The 26252-nt window shown below is 44.4% G+C and overlaps 1 protein-coding gene across 4 annotated transcripts in view; it reads left to right on the top strand.

Moving 5' to 3' along the window:
- FGFRL1 (fibroblast growth factor receptor like 1) overlaps positions 1 to 26252 on the top strand; it is a 176110-nt gene that overhangs the window by 142272 nt on the left and 7586 nt on the right. For all 4 annotated transcript variants that reach the window (XM_080590096.1, XM_080590095.1, XM_080590097.1 and 1 more), the window contains exons 4-6: positions 13936 to 14016; positions 19254 to 19538; positions 23696 to 24049. In XM_080590096.1, coding sequence (XP_080446222.1) covers positions 13936 to 14016; positions 19254 to 19538; positions 23696 to 24049 — 720 coding nt within the window. The remainder of the gene's footprint in view (positions 1 to 13935; positions 14017 to 19253; positions 19539 to 23695; positions 24050 to 26252) is intronic.

Below are 26252 nucleotides of genomic sequence, written 5' to 3'. Positions count from 1 at the left end.
AACAATATGACCACAAGCACCCCCTGCAGAGGAAGAAGAAAGGCATGAGTAAAATAATATGCCAGAGAAAATCGTAGACCAGATAATTTATCCGCCCCTAATTATTTCTGGGCCAGAATGAAGTATTTCAAATAGTAAAAAAGCAACTCTTTTTTTTTTTCTCTGTGATTTCAAGTGATTGGCCTATTACAATTTGACTTAATTTTAGTTGGCTGTTTGTCAAGAAAAAAATTGCCGAAGGTCACTTACGAGCACTACAGAATCAACTGCGTATACATTTCTGAAGCAGAGAGAGTGTTTTTTTCATGCGTTTCTGACACTTTCAGCCATTCAGACTCCTACGTCTCAAAAGAAAACACATCTCAGGTGTCACATTAATCTTGGTGGTATGAGATTATGGCTTGCCAATTGCTGATTTTGGATATAGCTGCCTGGGCCATTTAAACGACTTCAGTGTAAGTAGAAATAATGGTCTACAGTGGCACAGTCTTTCAGAAGACGAGACAAAAAAAACCTATGCTTGTTAAAGCAAAAAGGCACCCCAGAAGTAGGAAATTGAAAATTATTAATGAAAACAGAAGGAATGGTTAGGAATGTTTTCACACGATGGAGCTCCTCGTTTGGGGTGTATAACCACGGGGACTTCACCAAGGGATCTTGCTGAACCTTTTCTCCTGAATGCAGCGCCGTGAACATTCCTCCGCGATAATCTATGATGTATTTGTAACATTTGCATGTAATCTGTCAGGCAGGGCCTGTGCTGTAGAGCGTGGGAGTTTCAGGCCCGTGGGATTTGTGAGGCTGCAGATGCAGAAGTTGGAGTCAGTCAGATTTGTTACATGAATGGGGGTTTCCCTGGTGCGAGAAGAAGTGAAGAGTAAGCCCTGAGCGCGCTGCGATCTGACTTCACGCAGGCTATTCTCACAAGGTTTCCATTTCCAAGGCTTCGATGCTTTTTGGCATTGTAGTCCTCCTTTTAAGCTGATCCTCTGCAATCTTTCAAGGTTCACCCGCAAGTCATAATTGCCCTAGAGAATAACAGCACATGGATGCAATGAAACGCATTTGTAAAAGTGCTTGTTTTTGTATTGATGGGGCTTTAGCTGCTTGTTATCTCTGAGCATGATTTAGAGGGACATAAATGTAGCATCTCAGCCTTACACATTCATAACTCCTTCCATCAAAAAATCTCAAAGCATTTTACACACAGATGTAACCGGATAATATGGCCTGTTGTCTGTGTGGCATCTCCAACATCGGTTATCATCATTCTATACCATATGCCAGGGTCTAGAGTATTCCCTGAAGTATTTTACATAGGAGGAATACATGTAAATAGAATATCTGGCAATCTATGAATGGCTCACAGGATTTTAATCAACTGCACAGTTTTAAAATTGGCATTTAAATCCCTCTCACATCTGTTGTTTAAAATAGCCAGCAGCGTGTGGGACACATTCACCATGTAATATTCATATGAGTATGTTAATAATAGTATACATTATCGCAGTGAAAAATAAGGTGTGTAAAAGCAGTGCTCATAAAAGTAAGTATTTAGAGGTTTTGGAGAAAGCGCTGTTTAATACTGAAAAAATAAATATTTTCCCCACAGCTAATACTGAGATATATTCTTTGTATTTTGAATGGAGGGCTTAAATGTTCCCATTTGCACCCTCAGTGCACACTGTGGCTTCCACTACCCTCCAAGATCAGGCCTTATGGGGTAACTCGTGTAGAAAGCTAATAAACTGCACCTGCTTTAGCTTCTAAATATCAAAGGTGGTGAAATACTTCTTGGAAAAAAGTTGTTTGTGGATCGTCAAGGCAAGGTCATAGGTGACAGCTAACTCTGGTTAGGTGCTAGCGAGCTCTGGTTCATTCATAACCACTGGGTTCAAGTTGCAGACCTAGTCTGTCTTCTCAATGTGTTTGTATGGTCTTTGTGTCTTTGTCACGCATCTGCAAAATAGATTTATTATTGCAGATTCTCTGGCACTTTTTCTTTATCTCAGTAAGGCCCTTAAATAGGTCCAAGGTCCAAAGTGTGCCAACAAAGGGTGAGTTGAGTCTCTGTATTGAGTTCTGATTGCTGGGGAGAGCTGCACCCTCACTCTCCAAAATATGCAGTAACTCTGCAGCTAAGCACCCAAAAGCCTTGAATCCCAACTGAAAAAATCCTGCCTTTCACTTGTTTTGTTACGTAGCTGCTGTCTCTCGTTCTTTCTGGTCCTGCTCTGGTCATCATTCTCATACACCACTGGTCCTGCGCTCGGACAGGAATTTTAAAAAAAACAAAAACCAACAACAAAAAAGGCACACAAAAACACAAAGGAATTTAATTCCATCCCACAGGAATGACTGTACTACACTAGTCATTGTTTTGAAGTATGTTTTAGAAATTTGTAATGACAGCATTGCAAATATATAGTTAATTGTGGAGCAACCATTTTTACAATTTGTGTTTTACCCCACATGGAAAGCTATAATTTACTCCTTGTAATTAGGTTAAGTTTAATTTTGGCGAGACACAGGCCCGTATTATCCAGTGTAATATACTGTAATCCTCACGTTAGGTAAGGTGCCAAGTATTCCGTTTGTTTTGGGAGCCAGCAAAATTGCCACTTGTCCGGAGTTGTTCTTGGACAGAATTGTGAAAGTGGTAACATTTTGCTACTTGCTATTATTAGTCTGACAATGACCCAGAGATGTATGGAGCATTCGTTGAACATTATGTAGAAGGTGTATGGCACTTCGCTAATAAAATTATGGATTTGACACTGTATGGGGAGAATGTCAAATAGCTGTCTGCTCATCATCCTCAGGCACCGCACCTACTTTGTATCTTTTATGATCAGACCCCAAAATCACACTTTTTTACCTTTAGATTCTCATCATGCTATAAAATACAGTGTTTAAAGAGACTGTGTGAAAAGCAGAGGTTACACCACTGCCATATTGCTATTACACTGCTGCACATCAGTTTGCTAATCAAAGATAAATCTAAGTTGAACAACAACAACAAAGTTAATGGAAATTTGTTTTTCCTCTTTTCCCTTTGAAATGCCTTTTCTGTGCTTTCTATCTTAGTAGTTTACCTGTCCTTTATAAAGTTCATTTATCAAGACATTTGAGTATATTGTCATAGATTTGTGGCTGCTGATGGTTGCAATGACATCATTTTTGAAATCCTGTTTATTACACCTGCGGACTGTTTTCTGAAATTGGAGTTCTCTTTACTTCTGAAATCTGAGACAAAGGATTTCTTAACACCATTTTGTGCCTTACTGAATCAAACTAACATCTTAGACACTCCAATGTTTATGTGTTCTTTAAAATCTGATTGAAAACTGTCATCTTCCATTGATTTCATAGCACTTTTACCCTATAGAGGTAACGATTATTGAAATCAAAGTTAAAACATAATATGCTGTTCATGGATCTCAATGAGGTGTGAGTTTCTGCCTCAAGCAGACTGACAGGGAACTCACTTTTCCCATTAAAGATGTTATGCAGCAGTTCTTTCTGAGACTTTGCTTCATTAGATAATTGCCGTAATACATAGGATGTTTAATTCTGTTCTGCAAGAGATATTTTTCACTTTCTACCAGAAGACTATGAAATATGCAAGCCCATAAAGAATGTTTAAATAATTTTTGTAATGGTGTTGAAGAAACAGCTGGATCCACATTCCTATCTGTAACATCCAGTATTGCAATTCCCAGTTCATCATGATGGATTGGGTAATTCCACACTAAGGAATTAACTCAGTGTTTGGAAGGGTCAGGATTGTACAATTGATTATTTTTGTTTGATTATGAATGCCATCCAAAAATACTTCTGGTACTCAATCACTGACATGTCTGACTCCTCTTTCCTTCTGACCCTTCTGGAAATTTCTTTCAGCTGGCTATTTTGACCACATGAAAGTTCAGGGAGATTGAACACATATCAGTGATGTTCCTACACATCTGAATGAAGGAAATAATGAACATCGATCAGTGCTACTTGGAAGGGGGGTGATAGAGATATAACTTTATGTGAGAAACAGCAGCTGCGTAGTGGTTAAAATAGAAAGCCGGGAGCCAGGTCTTATCAGTTTATCCTCGGCTCTGCTGTAATCTTCTTCTTATCATTAACCTTCCATTAGTCCTTTCAGTGGCATGCCTCCCTCCCCCAACCCTAAGCAATTTAGGATTGTTGAAGATGGAATTTTGGCCTATGTTCTTGGGTGGAGTGTTCATACCACCTTGCTTTTGGCACCCACTGTGCGTGGCTGAGGCCCCCTCTGTCATCCCTTTGCAGTCAGGGAGGAGAGGTAGATGTCAACCTGACCTTCTTCTCATTCTCTCTCCTAACTTGGGCACTAGAGTTAGGTTTCTAAAGTAGGGGCTATTTAAAAATTGTAGGTAGCAACGTAAATCATATGACACTACCCAATTTCTATTAACATTATATAAGTAAGAAATGATTCATTACTATAAATAATTTGAATAAAATTGTTATAAATGCAGATATTTGGTTCATTGGTGTTATAAATGAAACTTTGCTTCTCAACTCTATAAAGGGATGAAGAGGGATGAAAGGGATAAAGAGACCTCCATCATTCGCCTTGCAGGCCAAAATGGGTAGATGGTGAAAAAGATGTTTCTTGAGGAACCTCAATACATGTGGTATCCACTCCATTCCTGCACCATCCAGACAGAAAACTCTCTAAAAGACAGAAAACTCTCTAAACAGGGACTGTCTTTCGTGCTGTGTGTGAGCAATGTCTAATATAATGGGAACCTGTTTCTAAGAAATCCTTGATGCGTGGTACAATTAAACAAAAAATACTGGAAGATATTCTCAGTTTGTTCAAGGGCTGGAAGAGCAGATTGGTAATTGCTGTCTTTGGTGCTACTATTTCATGCCCCAAAAATGCTGGTGACAAGGCAGAAGCCTAACCACTTGTCTTGTTCCCTGATCTCTTTGCCTTTTCATCCTCACCAGCAGTAGATGGAGAGTGTAACCGCAGACTGGTGCCTGTGGTGCAGAGCTCTGGGGACTGCTGTCTGTGTGTGATGTAGCCTGCTGATAAAAAAAGTAACCTCAACAACAACAACAGAGAAGGAAGAATTGTTTTCTTGCCCCCTGTGGAACGGAGACCTGGATGCAGGCGGGAGGTCTGGAGGAGTCGGCATGGCGGAAGGCCTGTGACTGCCTTTGTAATGTAATTGTGATAATGGTAGGTCGGGGAATTGCAGTGGTTCAGCGAGCAGCTCCAGCCATCTCTCCTTGTGGTTCTTTTTGTGGTTACAGCAGTAGATGGAGCTTCCCTATGTGCAGATGTTCCAGGGCTGAGAATGTGTCTCTGATGACTTTGTGAGCTCCACGGGTAACGATGGACCACAAAGAGCAAGGGAAGAACCCAAACTTCAGGAAGGCTTCTCCCTCCACAGCTTTATGGGAAGTGGCTGGGGAAGAGGGGGGAGAAGTAGCTGTAAAATAGGTGCAGACCTGACCAGATACAGAGGAGACATGGGGACAGAGAAGGAGAAAGATGAGCATGGTATGCCCAGATCTCACCCAGGTCTCATCTTCATGGAGTCAGGAGCTTGGAAGATCTCCAAAGTTCCACTGTATAAATATAGCCACTAGGGAGGGTTTGTTTTTGGTTTGTGTTTTTTGGGGGGGAGGAGAGGGGATGTCTTCAAGGACTCCTTTTTCATAATCATCCTTTTCTGTTGAGTATTTTCATTCATCCTGACCATACAGTTATACCATATTAACGGTAACAGTGGAGGAATTGCTACAGTTTGCTTTGGGAACCAGATGAGCCAACTTTGGCAAATGGTTTTGTAAAATCTCTCAGCCATAGGTAGACTATTATGATTTGAAATGTTCCAAAGATTGAGGGTAATACAACCTCTGCTTCTTCTGGGTGATACAGTCTAACAGATGGCCCTCTTGAGAAGCTCACATACATTGAAATGTAAATACTTTCATTCTATATCTTGTTATTTGTGTATTAATCCCTTTATATACGCCTTAAATAGTCCAGTTCTCTGAAGTTCCATCACTCCACCTTGCACATTTACTTCTCTGAGGAAATATGTGATCCTTCTCCAAATCAAAGTTTTTTAACCAAGCATAGGCTATAAACCACAGCATTCTTTAGTGGTCTGCAACATTACAGACTAGGAGTGTGTCTACATCGCACTCCCAGCAGAGGATTGCTGTATGAAGAAGGAATTGGTGGTAAAAGAGTTAGCTCAGGTGCTGATAGCAGCTTTTGCACAGCAGTGCTGGATTCTCTATGGGCTGCTAAAACTGTCCAGAGAAGCAGAACAGCACACCGCTGTTCTCTTGGAGCTAGATTGGTGTCAACCCATAAAATAAATTGGCTGTGATATGTCTATGCTACCCCAAGTCCACCCTTTTATTCTGCAGAAGGGAGTTATGTCTTCTTTGGTCTTAAAGCACTTGCTCCCAATATTTGTTCACTTGTGCATTGAGATGCAGGATTCAGCAATAAACAAAAATGTAGAACTTTGCCATCTACAACTGAGGGATGATGGACCTAGCCCTCATTATTGTGGCTTAAAAATGTGGGACCTAGAAAGGGACAAAAGTTGGGTTTCTTCACTCACTGCCCATGGCTTTAGTGTGTAGACTGCGGTGCTCCTCCTGTGTTTTATGAGGCAAGTGGGCTGACAAGTTTTCTTTTGTGAAGCATCATGCTTATAGAGAGACTCTCAGTACTGGGGCCGAAGTAAAATCCATAACATTTTTTACATGGAAATTCTCATGAAGATAGCCAGAGCTGAAAATACCAAAAAAGCCACTAACACAAACCATCCACATATAAATACTCAGGAAATTCTAGTATCAATAGTTCTGGTTATTTCTGGTCCAACTGGAACCAAAGGCAATAGGAGTAAAGTCTTCAGTGCCCGTTACAGAGCCAAATTCTCTGCCAGTAACCTTTTAGGTTTAAAAAAAAAAACAACACAACTAGAGTGTTCCTTGGCGATGTCTTCCTCTGAGTGGATTTCTTCTTTTTCATCTTGAGGGGTTTTGTTTGGCAAGGCCCAAGGAAAGGGGTTTTCTTCAGGAGATTTTTTTTCATCCCTCCAAATATTCCTGATCCCTTTGCTTTCACTGTGCCCTTCCAAATAAATTCTAAACACATTTCCTGCCTTTCCATGGCATCAGCATTGTTAATACAGTGGACGGCACTGTTAATATAGCAGGCAGGTTAAGGAGTGGCAAGCAAGAGATCAAGGGTTGCTGGAGGAGCTATGAAAAGCATTCAGAATGACATCTAAGATTTAAACCAGGTTTATATTAGTGGGATGAATTCATTTGAGTTTTTTTCCCATCTGACTCTGGCATAAAGGAGGGTTCAGAGAGAAGGCTTGCTAAATTATACCTCAGCGATGGGAGGAAATTCAGAATTGCTCAAGATACAAACTTTGCATCTTAATCTTTTTCATGATTTCTAATCAGCCTTGGAATTGATCTATGGATCACCAGTCCCAACAGTCCTAAAGACATAATTTAGGCCTCAGAAAACCATGAAACAGGCTGAATATATCATAAGATCTCAAAAATCAGTGTTTTGTTCCCATTCCTCCAAGTCTTTAGGGTATATTTGTGTAGAGTTCTGCTTTACAATCACAAATGATAAGAACTGTTATTCAATAACACAAAAATAAAGAGAGAGATTCTCAAGCACATGCCTGGATCAAGGTCCTTCAGAACCCCCCCAAATATCACAAGGCTAACAAGACTAGCAATAAAATCCTGGCAGCTGACAGAAGTAGCTTTCAGATGGAAATCATGTGCTAGCCAGTAGGTTGGGATGCATTTCCCTGGCTGCTGCGGGTTAATACCAGCTGAAATTCTAAGTGAAACCTGGAGTGTTAATCCGCATTAAGGAGATCTGGGGAAAGCAAGTGCCTTAATCCCCACAAACCCTGTGATAAAGTTGTTACTGCCTGTCTACATACATACCTCATGGACCATTCATCTGGGCATCGGCTGAACCAGTTGGGATAGCAGAAGACCTGCTAAAACAAGTACAGAGTGATTTTTCCCTTGTGCTTCCCTTTTAAATTCCAGAAATTATTACAGGAAATCCTGAATTTATCGGAGATAAACTGTAGAGACTGACTTTTTCAGATTGTACTTACTTTCTTGTAAGTTTGCCTTCTATCTGCTGCACCATCAGGGCTACAGGAAAACAAGTCCAAACACCTACTGGCCTATTCCCTCCCCTCAGTTTTATGGTTAAGGTCAGCAGAACAAATTCTGACTTAGCTCATGGGAAGGTCCAAGACCCACGTCTGCCGAGGAACTTCAGATTTGCCACTCACTGGACCTCTGCAGCAGCAAAGGACATCGGGGTGCAAGTATGATGTGCAAATATGATGCATCTGGGCAAGCGCGAGAGTTGGCTCTTAAAGCTGGAGTTCAGAGAGGTCCCTTTCATTCATCCATGGGAGAAGGCCTCATTATAATTGTTCAAGCCTGACTGGATTACATCACTTTCCCCCTCATTTCACTCCCTCCTCGCTTGCCTCCCTCCTTTTATTTACACCCCTTGTTCGGCAGCAGCGTGGAGCGGGGGGCTGCCTTAATGATGCATGCTGATCGCTTCATTCCCCGCTGCCCCCCCATCGCCTCCCCCAGTGCTTTGAAGTGTGCTCAGGTCTCAGGCTCCAGTTCAGAGGTCACTTTGTTTATTTATGCAAAGCTGGCTCATCTGTGAAATGGGGCTTTCAAGGCCTCTGACATCAAAGGCTCCAAAGCTGGTCCCATCAAGTCAGAGCAGGGACTGGCCTTGCATTATAACAAGTTAAAGCAACTTTGTGAATCATAGAGAAACATTATGGTTAGATTTTTTGCTTCGTAAACTGGGACGTTGTTTTGACTTGGGGATGGATTCTAAGAACCTGGTATTGGCCCGAAAACAAGTCATGCCCGTTTGGCTAAAACACGAAGCCTCCACAGAAAGTCTGTGGGTAAATAAAATTTGATCCTGGCTCGGTAACAGTCTGTGAATATTTCCCATCAGTTTCTCTCAGAGTCGGACTGTTATGCAGAATTTTCCATTTGTTTTAACTTTTAATAGGGAATGGAACGATTCTGCCATGGTAATAAACAGAAACTATACCCCGTTTATACGGCACTCCTTGTCCCTTCGGACCCCCTTTGTTAATTGATGGAGTTACAGACTGAAATCTCTTTCTGGAGAAACCCAGCCTGCTCTGGGACAAGGAGCTGACCAACAGGACACATGGCAGGCAATACGCGTGGAGCGTCATACTTTCTGGGGTGTGAAAGGGCAATTTGGCCCATGACGTCAGCACTGATAATCAGGGCCTCGTACGCTCAGACGTGTCAGGTCTCAGGCAAAAACAAGCCTGTGACTGCCCCTTTCACCCCACCCCACACTTCCCAGGCCCACACCAACATCTGACCTGCGGGATCTCAGCCTAAGAGCCAGCTTGGAACAAGATCCCGAAGCAAAAGAGGGGCAGTGATCGCCTCTCTGCAGGTCACGCTGCCGGGATGGCATTTCTGAACAAACAGCTGGTGCCTCTGGATCCATCCTGACCCCATCTCGTATGGCCAGGGAGGTATACAGAGGGGAGAGGGGTTACATAGGTTTGTCCCATGTCCCCGAGTCTATCACCTGACATCATATGGGAGTCTTCCACTTCAGGGTTTTTGACCGACCAGTGTGCTTTGTAACACCACGGAACCAAGCTGTATGGTGAGGACACCTAAATCATGTACACAGGGTGTGTTTTCCTACCCCCAGATACTCGTGACATAAAATTAGTCAGTGATTATTTTTCAAGGCAGGTTTTCCACTTCGTCTTCCAACTGGCTGCTCTCCTAAGCTTGTGATAGTGTCCAAGAAGTCCAGCACAGGATGACCTTCCAATATAGGTCACAGAAAAGGGAGCTCGTAGGAAACTTCAGCAGCTCATCCTCCTTAGCGCTGCCTCTTGCGGTAATTTGCTGGCAGCAAAGCTGGCAGTGCTGCATAGCTGGTCCCTGCTGCCCTTTGGCTGCAGGCTGATTTTTTTTGTATGTACTTATCACCCTGACCTGGCTGCCTCAGTGGGAGGTGACAAGAGAATGAGTAAGCAATCGGCTTATTAGGTCATTTTTGAATATAGCTAAGACTCCTGTGATTTCTGCTACAAACTCATCGTTTTATATGCCGCTCATACATAGCTGAACGTGGCTCATTTTCTCAGGTGCACTCTCTGTCTAAGAAGAATATTGCCAGGCCAGTTTCGTTTGCAAAGGCTGGGGAGAAATACAAGCAGCAGGCCTTCAGATCAGGTGGTATTAACCAGGTCTTTCAGAACTTGTTGCTCTTCCTCATTGGTATAATTCAGAGCTTGCTTCAGCTTGCTTCAGGTTAGGGCCGGACCAGACACCTCTGAACTTTTATGAAATTTTGACAGATGCTTCCCGTGCAGCCACAGTATAACTTTCAATGTGGTCGTAGCAGGTAGAAGTCAAATGTTGGTGATATCTGAATTAAATGGGGTTCTTCCATCCTAAGGGTGTTCCTGGGATACCTATCTCCTGCTGTGCTGTTCCATTTTATATAATAATAAGCTCTTTTTTTGGCTCTCTGCTACTATAGTTCAGAACTTAAAACACTCACCCAAGGTGCAAGGGAGGAGGTTCAAATCCCTCTGAATGCAGCAGAAGAGGGACTTGACCCTGAGTCACTCACATCCCAGGTTAATGCTTTATTGTTATGTTACTGGCCGTTCTCCTGGCTCACTCACACTTTTAAGCTTGGCCTGAGATTCCTGTGCTTCAGGGAATCATCCCTCAGATGAGCTGTGCTGAGTTGCATCCAGTTTGGGGATTTCTTTTCTCAAGGTAGGAGCCCAGCTCGCTGCATCTTGCAGCTGGAACAGAGACATCTGCAGCATCCCCTCACCCAGTGCACGCCTCTGGGTATGGGAAGCAGTAGTTTTGCTCTACACCAGTTTCCATGTTTACAACATTTCCACCACCCCTCCCCGAGACTTCTGCTGTGTTTTGTTGTTAGCGTTACCACATTCCTAACAAACATGAAACTGGTTCCAGTGGATCTAAAACAACATGCCTAAATGCGTGCAGTTACTTATTTAAATCTTGCTCCGCTGCCAAATTATTTATTTCATAGGCTCAGCACAGTGGCATTAGCTATCCTGATCTCTTCCTCCAAAATGATTTTCTCTGGGTTTGGTAGGTTACTCCGCAGGTTTGGGATTTGGCAGGATAACAACCAAAGAGGCATCTTCAAAGGATCAAAAAGAATCAGAGCAATTTTACTCACATCAAAAGCTTGGCAGCGTGTCAAGAGGTGTTGGGGATGCCAGTCAGTCCTTGTGTACAGGCAGGAGGAGCACACATGGGCTGACATACTGTAACATGAGGCAGGAGGCAAGGGAGGCTACACCGCTCTTTGTACATCACCCTGGGTAGGATTAAGATATAATTGACAGAACATCACCACTTAAACGTCTTAGCCGCTTTTAAGATATTCGGCAGCTTAACAATGGGCAGGAATCCTACATCTCCAACCACAGTTTTCCTTTCTTCTCCATTACCCAATGCATTTTTCTAATTGTGCTGAGGGATTTGCTAAGTTCTCTGTCAGAGGGCATCCAGGATTTCGTTTGTAGCCCTACCAATGTTTAAGTGAAAAGTTGTACAAGCACCAGAAGGTAATCAACTCAGTATTTTGACTTAAAGGAGATGATCTGTCATATGCAAGCCATCATATATAATGGGTATATTTGTATTCCCTCCGTTTGGTTTGCCAAGGCTGTAAAATTATATTTGCAGAACGCAGCACGTGGGTTACGAGCCTCCTCCGTCAGTCGGGCTGCGGGCCAGCCCCGGCGCAGCCTGCACGGTGCGTTTGCCCTCGCGGCGCTGTGCAGGCGGTGCTGTGTGCTGAGCCTGGCTGCCTTTCACCCTGCTGCCCTGAGACTCGGGCTGGGAACTGGCCTGGGAAATCCTCCGGGCTTCCAGTGACAGACACAGGGCGAGGGAGGTGGGAAGGGCTGGTCGGCCAGGGGGAGCTGCCGGAGCAAGGGCACGGCGTGCTGCTGCCCTGAAAGCTTGCTTTCCCCCTCGAAATGACAGCTGCACATACCTCCGGGGGAACTGCGCCGAAGTTGCTGCAAGGAGAAGGGAAAAATCTGCCAGGGGTGAGGGGGGACAAACCCAGATGGCATTGCAGCCTCTCTGCTTAAGAGACAGCAGCAAACGAGAGTGGAGCATGTGGCGGCACAAAACGCCCCACATTGAAGGGACGGGATGATTTTCCAAAGTAGTGGAAACTGGGGTGAGGATGAGGTTAAATCCATGGTCTTCCCTCACAAAGCCTGCACAGAATTTTACACACTAAACTCTATTTAAGCACAACCCGTCGTCTAAAGCAAATGAAAAGCTCTACTATTTGCACATTTTTCACACACACACAGACAAAAAAATAATTAAAAAAAAACCACAAAAAACAAAAACAAACACAGAGCTTGTTCCTCTCATTTGCTCGAAACCTTTTTTCTTACTGGTTTTAGGAGCTGAGCGTTTGGAAGGATTCATTACTTAGTTCAGGTATTTCTGCTTCTCGTGATGGGTTTTACACCCTCGCGTAGTTCTTTACCGAGGTAGACTTGTTCCCTGCCTTCACCTGACCTCTTTCTGAAAATCAAGCTGCTCTCACAGGGCTGAAATAAGAGTTTAGGCCTGGCTTCATCTCACACAATTCAGGAACTTCGATGCACTTTAGGAGCTGGCAGCTCTCAACGAAGGACTTCACCTCGCTGTGGGGCTGCCCACCTCGGCCTGCAGTGCGCAGGAGCAGCCTCGTTAGGGCCACGTTTTGCTGTGCCATGAACCGTAGCTGCCAGGTGTCCCTCAGGTGGGCTTCCCTCCCGGCGTGTGGCATTCCTAGGAGAGCCGAGCACTTGTACAGTAAAGGTGGGGCTGTTTTGGAGGAGGAAAAGGCTTCTCGTCCTCATTCTGGCGCTGTGGAGGTGTGAAACCATCAGCACCAGCACCACCCGGGGTTGCAGAAAGAGGCTCGGGGCACTCTCCTGCTCCCTCAGCCCTTGTGGAGACCTTTTAGGTGGTCAAAGCACAGCTGAAATTGGATGTGGGGGCTGCTGCAGAGGGGGCTGATGAAGGTAGACATCACCTTTTGATGGCGATGTCTACCTTTTGGTGATGTCTACTTCTGCTAGTGGTATGGGGCACAGAATGGAAACTTTGATGCTGCTCCATGATTGTAGTATAGATAACTAGAGTGATTAGGGACACAGAGATGTGTCATTGATAAAGGTGGATGGGTGGCCTTAATTAAATTTAAAAAAAAAAAAAAAAAGCTTTTATACTCCATATCACTTTGTCCTGCCATAGCTTTGCATTCAGTGTCCCTTGAGGGCTCATTTGACCCCCAGCAGACCTGCTTGCTCTCTGGATTTTGTAGGGAAGCTGAAACGCAAATTATTGGCCCTAATTCCATGTCTTGTGCTCTGTGTGACTGATTGCATAAGTCTTCCCCACTTCCCAGGTTTAATTAGCTGTAATTTTGATTTATACCATTATTTGCATAGAAGGTACAACGGATCAGCTCCTCCTAGGGAACAGCAACCTGTAAACATAAACAAAGAGGCTTTTGTCAGCTATTAATGGAAACATTGATTAATCTCCCATTGCTTTGGTAGCCTGCCGAAAAGCTTGTAAAGCAGCAACTAAATTGTTCATTAAACTGGCCATGCTGTAAGTGCCAGGACGCGAATGCCAAATGTATGTTGAGTGCCTTTCAGCTGCGTGGTGCCTCCAAGAGGAAATGCAAACTCCTGTTAGCACACTGCTGCACTGCTGGAGACCTTCCTAACATCGTTTTCCTTTCCTTTGCAGATGACACCAGCTCAGGAAAGAACAGCCAGGTACCTGAAGGTTCGAATGGAGAATATGAAGATCATTCTGGGAAGCAATGGGGTAAGGAGCAGTGTATATTTTACCTTGTTTCCTGCTTCGGTGCTGTTCAGCCAGCACATTTCTCAGTTGCAGAAGGAAAGGAAAAGGCAGAGCAATTGGAATGAGTTCTCCTTACAGATGCTCAAATAATAAACAGAGTCTCAGCTGAATGTTGGTGTGAATGGATCCCATCCAAGCGTCCTTCTGCGAAATACAGCCCATCATCTGCTCTAGAGCCCCCTGCCTTATACCCCAGCATGGTTCTCCCTTGAATTTGTTTTTCTGGGCAGTGACTTTCCTTTGCATGTGCAGCTATTACAGCTTTCATAGACTCTCTATAAAAGGTATATTGACTTTTACAGCAATATTTCCAAAAGTCTTCAGTGCCAGCATAACACCGCTCCCACTGAGGGCAAATGGGAGGTCTGACTTCACTTCATCAGAATTAGCATTAGGCCAAAGCTGAGTATTTTTGAAAACTACCCTCTCTTTTAGACACCTGCATGAACTTCTCAAAATCCCGGACTGTTCAAGCATAGGATTTTGATGCTGTTGCAGAGCTTTGGGGAGCTGCTAAAATCTCTCTTGGAACAGGTTGTGAATCACTGCAAGACTCACAGATCCAAAGTTCGGTCCAAGCACTCCTTGAAGGACAATAAGTTATCAGACTGATGCCAAACAGCTTTTGGCCATTACTGACAGGAGTGTGATGTGAGTTTATGACCCCAAGGGATGAAGCATAGCATTTCCATTTTGCTCCCGCAGTTTATCCCTCCTTTGAATTTTATGACATAGAGATGGCTTTCTCCCACGTTCGTGGCAAGTGAGTAACCTCACAGCAATGGTAGGGGTGGAACCTGTCAAGTTGTCACCAGATGAGTCCCCACCATTTGAACTGAGGCCAGTTTCCTTCAGGAGTTGGCAAACAAAGGACGTGGTGTGCTGCAGTGTAGTCTAGTCCAAAGCTAAAGGAGGCAGTGCCATAATAGCCTTGAATTACAGATTCGTCTGAGCCTGAGTTTGCTCTGAGAGAGGAGGGTAACCTCCACTCATTCTGGAAAAGGATAATAACATTTTAGAGCTAAAGAAAGCGTGTCTCAGGTAAACTCCAGGTCAGGAGTGCCTCAGGAGGGATTCATTAGGTAGCAAGAAAAGTTGCCATCTCTCTACCCTTCATTATCCTGGTGGAAATAAGAGTAGATACTGAAAGTCATGGTAGATGTGCTGCTAGGAGAGCTGGTGGATGACAGATCAATACCACAGTGATACTGCAATAAAAGATGTACATATTACTAGAATTCATAGACAAGCATGTCCTCATAGGAGATGGTGTTGTGCCCTGTGCTGTCCTGGCCCAGGTTTTTAAAGTGCTGTCATGAGGGGGGTTCAGTGTGTGTCTGGGGGTCTCAGAAAGAGAATGGGTGACAGAGCAGTTTGTGTTTGCAGAGTCCTGGGCCCTAGAGAAGTGGGAGAGGAGAAGCATGGTGATAGTCCCACTCTGCTTTCCAGCTGCCATCATGGAATGAAATTGCCAGGGAAAGGACCTTCCCCACAAGAGCAGGGAAAGATAGATACACCCATTCCATGAAAGATCAAGCTCTTATTCAAAAGATTTGAAAGTATTTCAGTACTTAATAATACCATGGATTTTTTTTGTGTAAGTATCATGAAAGCCTGAAGTGGTATTGACCATCACTATGTGGTGGTAATCACGACGGATCACAGCAGACTACATGTTTTAGTTAACCACTTAAATTTGTATGAGTGATATCTGACAGGAGCCTCTGGGACTAATCCGTGCACCTCAAGGTGTCATCTAGGGAGAGGAGAATGCTGAACTCTTTCCCAGGTCTTTGTGCTGACAACCTTCTGCTTCATTTCGTTCTCATTAGCTTGAACCTTCATGGTAAACAGATTTCAGCAAGAAACCCATACACAACACTGTGTCTTTGTCCCCATCCACTTGTGTTTTCCCTTGCTCTTGCGTGTGGCATAATTTATACTGTACAAATGTGTAGTTCATGTTTATGAAGCAAACGCCAAGTGATGTGGAGAACAAGAAACCGAAGTATAAATAACACAGAGGCACTTTGTAATGGCCTTCTCTGGCACTCCAACAAGCAAAACTTCTGTAAATGGTAGAGATTTGGGGACAGACATTTACTAGCACCAACTCAAAGGAGACTTTTTCTGTCTCCCTCACAGTGCTGCTTCTCCCTCTTTCTCCTTTGTGCTTGCTGGGTCTATTTTTCTCTTGTATATGTGTGTGTGTCTCATTCTCCTTTTTTGTTAACTGGCCTTTTTAAACTTGTCCAATTCAGGCTTTTGTCAAGGAAACATTCAGGACTGTGTAAATGGGATCTGGTTTCAGCGTATTGCACACAGCCTGGAGTAGCTTTTGAGAACACATAATCGCTTAACCTTCTCTAAACAGAAGAAGAAAGACAGAAAGAGCCCAAGGAGTTTAGCTTTACCTGTAGCTTGGTGTGTATCTGGGCAACATTGTATGAGGGGTGAATGCAAAGCTTCAGATTCATGGGAGTGACGGTGGGAGAAAAAAAAACAGAAATGTTATAGGGGGAGAAAATATAGAGTTTCTGTTTTGGAGTGCTATTACTGAGAAGGGAGACAATGTCCTTCTGAAATATTGCTGTGGAAGCAGGGAAGAGGGAAGGGAAGGCCTCAGCTTAGAGTCACTCACTTGACTCTTTGCTCCACATGGACTACATAAGGGACTATCCTATTCCAACCAGCTCTTTAGTATGTTAATCCCAGGCCAGGAGTCCTATCCTGCAGGGATCTACCCCTACCTGTGCCTGCAGTCCCTGGTCTCAGAGTAAATTATTGCCATATTAGAGAATAACCATTTAGATCCATTTCCTGGCTGGTTCTTAACCCCTCCTTTGCGCCTTGCAGACATTCACTCTGTTTCTCCACTGACAGCCCCTATCAACACATCTCCCTCGGCTCAGACTTAAACAACAGCACGTCAGTGCTCATAATGTGCAGCCCTGATGGGGTTAATCGTCTCTCTGGGAGGGTGATTGTTTTTGCCGGGCAGGGGCCTCCTCCTGCAGCAGATCCTCAAGGGAATACCCAGCCATGTAGGCCCCGCGGCCTGTGGAGTGGGTTAGTATGTCACACTTGCTGCTCAGCTGTCATGGCAAGGACTCGCAGTGCCGGAGTTGCTCCAGTTCATTAGATTACACATGAAAGCCTCTGCACGGAGAGCAAAGCATTTCTGAGCAAGAGTTTGAAATAACATGAAATGGCTGGGACCCAAAACGACAGCCAAAGGGGGCAAGGGAAGGCTGTGGAGGCAGATGGCTTCTCCTACAGAAAGGGACTTGGAGAGGGCTATGCCAAAGGGTGTCTTCTTCCAAGAGGGAGGGACGTGGATCAAGGCTGCAGGGGGGTGAGACCACCAGGGGTTATGTTCACGGACCTCACAAGGCAACGGCTGCAATTCTCTGGTGTGAGGAGGGGGGAAACTGCAGAACAGCCTCTTTCAATCAAGCAAAACTCCACCATAATGCACATCCCAGAGCTCCTGGCTTGGCCCTGGGCAGCAGGGCTGGCTCTGTGATAGGGAGTCCTCCTGTCCTGTCCTGTAGCAAACTTCCCTGATACCTGAAGCATAACCTTCCCGGCTTGTTTTGGTGTGTCACGTGCGACTGAGGCTGTGGATCTGCAATTGCTGTTGGTGAATATCAGTGGCTGATGGGCATAATCCAAACCAATGTGCCACAGAGCAGTCCAGTTGTCAGCTACTTTTTTAATTTCCCAAGCAAATGATCTGGGAGGATTTACCAGGGAGTAGGAAAATGTGGGGTCACCACCCTTTGGGGCTGAAAATTAAGATTGTAGTAAGCAAAAAACAGGATTTCAAAACAGTGAGAGAAACCTGTTATGGAGCTGCCGAATGGACTCGGGAGAAACTGGCTTTGTCAAAATAAGAAAGAAGTGAATTAGGCAGGAGTATTTTGGGAGCAGAGGGAGAGTGCCAGGTGGCACTCAGAAGAGGTGTTAATCTCAGCAGGAGGCTGTGGTTAGAAGTGCCCCTTTACTGACATTGCATAACTAAGGTAACTTCAGGAAGTTTGTAAATTCTTTTGAAATGTTCTGTACGTGATACTATTAGAGAAGCTTTTGCCTTGCAACAAATCATATACTATTGTTTTAACTGTCTTAAAACCTTTTGTAAAGAACATTTTCTTTCTATTGATTAGTTAGACCAACTCACGACTTTATAGGAAGATCTTCTCCAATATTACTAACACTACCAGGGTGTAAAGATGTCACCTCTTTTCTCCCTGGAATTCTTACATAATCTGAATTAAAGTTAGTTGCAGTTGGGAGTAAAACTTTTGACTTTTTTTAGCTTTTGCCAAATGGGGACCTCATATTTTTCTAGTGTTCATGTGACTGCTGCTAGAAATATTTGTGTTTTCCTTGCTAAATGAAGGTAACTTTATCTTAACACATGATTTTCTCTACCAGCAACTTCATTTTCTCAGTTTTGAGGATGGACAGGCGTGGGGGTATCTTCCAATAACAAACTCAAGTTTTGTTTTATTGGATCTTTCCATTTGTTTACTTATTTCTTTGTGCTTTTCAACATGAATGCTTCATAAATTAATGTTGTAGTGAATCTCATACATTTTAGTTCAGATCAAAGTTTAAAAGTCTGGCCCACTTCTAAGACTTTGTTACATTTTGAATAGATGTTCACCCTTCTCAAGTTCCATTAAAGCCAGTGAGAACTTAAGAGCAAAACACATCTTCAGAAAATGAAGCTTCAAGTGACAAGCAAAAGATTGAGACAATGGTCAGCCCAACAGGAATCTGAGTTTTCTCCTTTGGTCTTGGCTAAGGGCTTGCATTTGTGGCATGGAATATGGTAACAATTACAATGTGATTATGGGGCTGAGTTTTGCCTTCAGCTGCACTAGCGTGATTTTGGCATTATTTTGTGAGATGTGACTCACTCAGTTGCCTTATGGACACGGAGGAATTCCAGGGTTGTACTATGCAGAAGGCTAACGTGGTGCTCCTTGCAGTCCACTAGACATTCAATTGCATCTGACCGGAGCGTGCTAAGTAACTTGGTTTGAGCTAGAATATGAGGTACGGTGACACACTGGCATGTATGGTGCTGCCAAGTGCTTCTCAAGCAAATTTGGCCATAGCACCTGATAGAAGTATTCTCCTTTATACGTCCTTTGCTCACCACAGTCTATTGTCCTTGCCTTTTGCAGCCCAGCCCAGGTTCACGCAGCCTGCCAAGATGAGACGGAGAGTGATCGCCCGTCCCGTTGGCAGCTCCATCCGCCTGAAGTGCGTGGCCAGCGGGAACCCACGGCCTGACATCACGTGGCTGAAGGACAATAAGCCCCTCACGCCCCAGGAGATTGGGGAGAACAAGAAGAAGAAGTGGACGCTGAACCTGAAGAACCTGAAGCCAGAGGATAGTGGGAAATACACCTGCCGAGTGTTTAACAAAGTTGGAGAAATCAATGCAACATACAAAGTTGAAGTAATCCGTAAGTACAGCCTGGGGTGCAAAGGTGGGGAGGGAGCTTTTGGAATGGGTCTGGCTGAGTAAAGAGTGTGGTTGTGAGGATGCAGTGCTGACAGCTGGATGCAGACATGGGGAAGTGTTAGAAATATCAGCAGAAATCAACAGTGAAATCTTTTTTGAAACTCTAGAATAAACGTAATACCTGAGCAAGACAGAATATTAATAACACTATTTAGAAGTCTGAAATTAAAAGAAACACTTGGGTAACTGTCATTGTTAAGGATATCCACACGGCCAAAATTCCCAATTCCCCGGTTCAATCCCCTACAGCTGACAGAGTCAATTTAAGGACAAAATGAGAACTTACTGAGAAGGCCCTTCATAGAGAGCCACAGAGGAAAGGTACATTTAGAGAGGAAGGCACATTTAGGATGGCCCAGGCTACTTTCTCAGAGTGGTAGCAGGGTGAAACCAATAACTGAAATATTAGGCTAGGTATCTGTAATGAGAGGCCCACTTCATTAGAGAAGTCTCTGAAGAGAATTAGCATAAATCTTATGACTAGGTCGATTAGCCAAGCAAGGCTTTAGGGCCAGGTTTTTAAAAGCATTTAGACATCTGATAGTTCAGGTGGGTTCAAATGAGATACTAAAAAGAGTTTAAAATCCCACTACAGTCCTGTATGTATCTTTGGATTCAGTCCTTAGAAGATAAGCTCTGCAGGATTACCCTGCTTTGTGGTGAGGTAGAGTAAATTGCTCTTCTTACTGTCTAACTATTCTGAGTTTTGGTCCCTAATTTCCTGTTTCTCCTATTATTACTGAAGATAATTATACTCAAAGCCTACCAAAATCTTCCAAAGAAGAACTCTTATTCTTAAATCATCATGCTTTGTCTGTGACATCATCATAAGTTGCCATGGAAATGATTATGGAACAGCCAGCTCAAGAAAAAGGAGAAGATGAGCTGAGTGGGGGAAGATTAAATATCCCTCATTAATCCTCCAGAAGGAGTGTGGAGGGCTATTTCCAGCCACATGGAAAGCATGTTGTTTGTCTGTCTGTGCATGAGTTTTAGCATGAGAAAGTTTATCCCAGGGTGAAAGACTATTCTTAAAGGTAAAGATCTGCTCTCTGATAAGTCCCTTCTCTAGAATAACAGGAATTAAAAGCACATGTGGGGAGCTCTGTTGGGCTCTGAAGGCACAAACCTGCTGGACATCTGGATTTGATAAAGATGCAGCTGTGTGGAGACAGTAAAAACATGTGTTTACACTAAAACCAGGAGCAGAGACAGGGAAATGAATCAAGCCCCATCCTAATGGCAGCTGTGGCATTTTCACTTCATCAAAACCAGACAGCACCAGGAACAAACCCCTTTCTGTGTCCTTGTTTATCTTGGTTTTTATCAACTTAAAGATGTATGTAACCTTTGTTTTCATTAGCTTTTGCTGGCTAGGAGTGAAAACAGTAACCAAAGCTGGAACCAGAGTCAGGCAGATAAGGGCATTAAGCAGTTTTCAGACATCTTTCTATTTTTAACATCATTCCGTGGAGCATTTCAGGTTTTATTCCATTCCCTTTTTTTTTTTTTTTCTTTTCTCCTTCAGCCTCCACTCCTCAGCCTGTCCTGCTTATCAGAGTCTCAGTCTCCCCAGCTGTGATTCCTGCTTGTAGTCCCTAGGCACAGCCTGTAGAGACCATGCTGGTATTTTTTGTTTCCCCCAAGCACATCTTTAGAGCCCTCACTGTTGACAGTACCCTGAGTTTTTGAAAGAGGGGCCATTGTTCCTTCCTCTTGTCTGTGCTGGTGGGAGCTGTTGTGTTACATGCTCAGTCCAACAGTGTTTGCCGTCAAAAGTAGTTGATGATTGCCAGCAGTTACCACCCACCGTGATACCATAATTTCTCTCTGTGCCTAGGACAGAGGTTTGCAGTACCTCCTTGCCTGGAAACTGACTGGTTTCTCTGATGTTAGCACTAAAACAGATCCTAACATTCCTCAGGATGAGGGATGTATTTTTCTTTCGGATTTATGTGGAGTTGACACAACCTAAGACTTACAATCATGCTGGAAAGCATGGTCTTGTGAACCCTTGTGTTTGATTTCCTTTCCTACCATCTTGTTTCCTTCATCAACTGAGACTTGAGGCAAAATTTGTGTGAGAAATGAAAGATTTTATTATTGGCTAGAAAAGAAATGACTGTGGCCTATTACTCCACAAATAAGTTACTCCACAATGAGTACATGGACCGTTAGGCTGAAGAAAGGAATAATAAAAGCAGATAGGCGAGGATGACATGGCATCGGATGACTGCCAGTACAGTTTGATCCCCATGGGCATCTGCCAGGCCCAGCAGGAAAGGTGACAGATAGCTCCTGAGAGACTCCGAGAGCACAGATGTGACAATATCCACAGTCTGCCATCACTGTCATTAGACAGTCTGTGAAGGAAGGGGCCTTTCCCCATCCATTTTTTTTCTGTCTTTAGGGGACATTTGGAAAGACCAAAAGGAGAAGGAACATGTCTTACCCAAACTGGGGTGGCCACATACTTGTAAATAATCTGAATTAAAAAACTGCGGTTGTGTCTGAGAATCATAAAATCACAGAATGGTTTGGGTTGGAAGGGACCTTAAAGATCATCCAGTTCCACCCCCCTGCCACGGGCAGGGACACCTCCCTGGGCATCAGCCCAGGCTGCCCCCAGCCCCATCCAGCCTGGCCTTGGGCACCTCCAGGGATGGGGCAGCCACAGCTCCTCTGGGCAGCCTGTTCAGTGCCTCACCTCCCTCTGAATAAAGAATTTCTTCCTTACACATGGAATACACAAGGTTCTGTTGTATTCACCTGTAAATTACACCCTATAAGATACAGTGATAAAAGACACAGAGCCACAGAATGGCTGAGGTTGGCAGGAACCTCTGGAGGTCATCCTGTCCCACCCCTCTGTTGCAGCAAGGCCCAGAGCAGGGTGCCCAGCCCCACGTCCAGGCGGCTCCTGGAGCCCCCCAGGAGGAGCCCCCCAGGCTCTGGGCAGCCTGTGCCAGGCTCCATCCCCGCCCAGCCCAGCAGGGCTGCCAGGTGCTCACAGCGAGCTCCTGGGCTCCAGTTTGTGCCAAGCACCTCTTGAACTGGCACTGGGCACCACAGAAAAGAACCTGGCACCACCTTTTTTACACCTTCCCTTCAGATATTTATACACATTGATAAGACATCACTGGGGTCAATATCAAGTGAACATTGAATATTCTAGTGAACAAGTGAATCAATATCAAGTGAACAAGTGAAATAAACCACTTCATTCATGTCCAGACCTGCAATATCACCCAGATTTAATCCTGAAATCAGTTTTGACCTTTTTGGCTTGTGTCAGGCCATTTATCTTCCTCTGGTCAAGACTTGAGAAAGACCTCTGCAGCCTTTTAAATACCCTGTCAAGGTGCATCATTAATATCCCCTTATTCTGGGATGTGGTTCCTGAGACATGGGTTAGTGGGAGTACAAGGACGGATGGCCCCTTTTGTCATCTCATAGCTGCAGAGTACAACAAGGGGCTGGGGAAATCCAGCGGTTGGAGTTGGACTTGCACCTCTTACCAAGGAGCAGAAGGGCCAGGTGTCTCCGTGGTCTGACCTGCGTGGTGCTGAGTAAAACCACTGCAAACTAGGTACCCAAATATAGATGTTTCATGAGTGAGTGACCTGAGGGAACAGAAGCACAGCACAGACAGAAAAACCTTCTGTAAGAGATTCTTAGGGCCTTGTTTGCTTAGCAGCCAGGAGGGTTCTTCAGGGTACAGAAGAGAAGGCTGAAGAAAATCTTCAAAGCTGTAAGGGCTAAGAAGGAGAGCAAACTTTTCTCTTGTTCTGATGCAGGTAGGGTAAGTAAGTGCCTCACTAGAAATAGGAAGATTCAGGTTGAGCATGAGAAAAGATTTATGAAGCTTCAGACAATGGAAGAATGAGAACCTGGACAGTCTCTTCCATTAGAGGCTTTGGCAGAGGCTGGGCAAATTTATATCAGAAAGGTTTGCAGAGATCTCAGCCTGCTGTGGGGCAGACAGTTGAACTAAATGGTTTGCATCTCTCCTATACCTTTTTCCTGTGTTTCTACGATCACAAGTTAATCAGATTGGCAAGCACCTTTTTCCATGGATCTCCCTGTGTTTCTGTGCAGAGAGGACGAGGTCCAAGCCCATCCTGACAGGGACGCACCCCGTCAACACCACGGTAGACTACGGCGGGACCACATCCTTCCAGTGCAAAGTCCGCAGCGATGTCAAACCCGTCATCCAGTGGCTGAAGAGGGTGGAGTACGGCACAGAGAGCAAGTACAACTCCACCATCGACGTTGGGGGGCAGAAGTTTGTTGTTCTGCCCACAGGGGAGGTCTGGTCCCGTCCTGATGGTTCCTACCTGAACAAACTGATGATTACTCGAGCCAAGGAGGAGGATGCGGGGATGTACATTTGCTTGGGGGCAAACACCATGGGCTACAGTTTTCGCAGCGCTTTCCTCACAGTTCTGCCAGGTGAGTTATGCTTTTATTTCCCTAGTCTGAACCAATAGCCTGTGTCATGGCATTATTCCCAACTGCTGGTGCCCATTGTGCTCCGTGGGCTTCTGTGATGCTGTGCTGATGGAGGCTAGTCCAGGTTTAGAAATAATTAGCAAATTGGGGGACTAAATTAGCTAAAATCAGGGACTAAATTAGCACTGATTTAAATCTGCCCCTGCTTAATCTCTCTTGCTGATGGTTCCTCTTCTCCCTCCCTTGGGTACAATGATTCCAGCAAAGCAAAATAAAATGAAGGATGTGCTCCTGTGTGAAACAGGTGCCAGGAAATCATACTGCAGTTGCAGGCTTCATCGACAGGGTGCAGGAGGTGAGAAGGGAATGGAACAGCAGCACAGTTTGCAGCCCCATTCCCTGACATTTCTCCTTTCTCTGGCTCTTATTTGTATTGCTTTACTGGTAAAAGAAAACAATAATACAGGATCATAAAATGAGAGAAGAATAAAAACTGTCCCGGTCACAAGGAAAGGAAAAGAATGAGTGTGAAAGAGTGAATGATTGATTAGTTAAATTCTTACCCAATGATCTCCTGAGGACCATTGTACCAAACTCACAGCTGCTTCCTGCTCTCCCTGGGCCCCAGAGCTGGTGGCTGTGTCCAAATGAGGCTGTATTGTGTGCGTTTCAGGCACACCATGCTCACTTTATCATTTATGCCTTTGCTTCCTGAGCATGCAGTTCTGCCCTGATAAATATTTTTCATTGAAAAGGGCATCTCCTTCTGCCTCATTTGGACATGTGAATCTAGCTTTAGAACCACCAGCTTTATAACAAAAATCTATCTTTCTGCTTTTTCTATCCTTTTTGCCACACATGCAAGGCCAACACAGCTAAGACAGTGCAGGGGCTGGAGCCAATATCAGAACATTTTAGCTGTCAGATCTAATGGGGTGTCTCTGGTCAAGATATCAATGAGACACCATTAACTCTTGCAGGCTGACGAGACTGGTTTTTGCATAGGTGGTGGGGAAAATGTTCCTGACTCCTATAACTAAGGCAGCATGGCTACTTCTGCTCTCTGATTGCCACATTCTATGTCTCAGTCGCGGTCAAGAGTCAACAACATGAATTTAGACACCAGCAGCAGGTTGCCAAGTAAAAGGAAAGTCTGACTGCTCCTTAGCGTCTTCTCCTGTATCACTTAGATTTAGGACGAAACTCCGGCTAGAAAGCTTCAGCTTATTTTTCTGAAGGACAATGCTGTATGGGTGGGATATAACTCAAAGCCTCTGGGAGTTTCCAAACTATGAGAGTCCGATCCAGCTCCCATGAAATCAGTGGGAGACTTTCCATTGATTTAAGTGCGACTACAATGAGGCCTCGTACCAGAACCCGTGCCCGAAGGCCTGTTGTTATTGGCAGTGACGGAAAAGGAGAACCCAGCTTGCCCTCTGAAGGAAAGATGTGGTTGCAAGGCCATGAGTTAGAAAAACACCATTTTGCTTGTAAATCTATCAGATTTGACACAGACAGCTCAGAAAAAACAGCATGCATGAATATCAAAACACTTTTGTGTCAGCCCAGCAGAGGATTTTTGCCAAGCAGCATGAAGACTGTTGTTTTGTGGTCAGCTGTTGGGGCAGTTCCCTGATCCTGTCTTGCTTTGAACAAGGGGCTGAACCAGATGACCTCCAGAGTCCCTTCCCAGCCTAAATTGTTTTGTCGTTTCCAGCGTTGATGGGTGAAAGTTTGTCTCTGGAGGTCAACAGTATACATCCTTCTGACTTCAGAGAGACAACACCATATATATTTAATATTTCAAACTACCCATAGGATTATTTGTCAAAGAGAGGAAAAGACATTAGGGTCTTAAAGAAGTTTGGCTTGAAAGTTAAATGATATATGTGTTTGAAAATAACGTGCTGGGCTGTTTGGATAGCCTGCAGTTTTCAGTGTTTCTGAGTGCTGTCCTGAAAGCTGAACTCTGCACCTAGGTATTTTTCAGGGCTTTTGGAAACACCAGCTGGTAGCTGTCTACACAGGGACTTTGACAGCTAGGATCCTACCCTAGGTCTCCTTTGGGGTCTATAAATCAAGGGATCAGGCTGAGGAACGGGAATAGCTACTGATGGTTGTACAGGCTGCCAACAGCACGGTGGGCAGGGAGAAGGCAGGGGTGAAAGGTGCTTTCTGAAGCATCTTATCTCCTTTGTTAACT

Source organism: Anser brachyrhynchus (genome assembly GCF_964034855.1).
Source record: "Anser brachyrhynchus genome assembly, chromosome: 4".
Classification (NCBI taxonomy): Eukaryota; Metazoa; Chordata; class Aves; order Anseriformes; family Anatidae; genus Anser; species Anser brachyrhynchus.
This window is presented reverse-complemented; position numbering and strand designations above follow the sequence as displayed.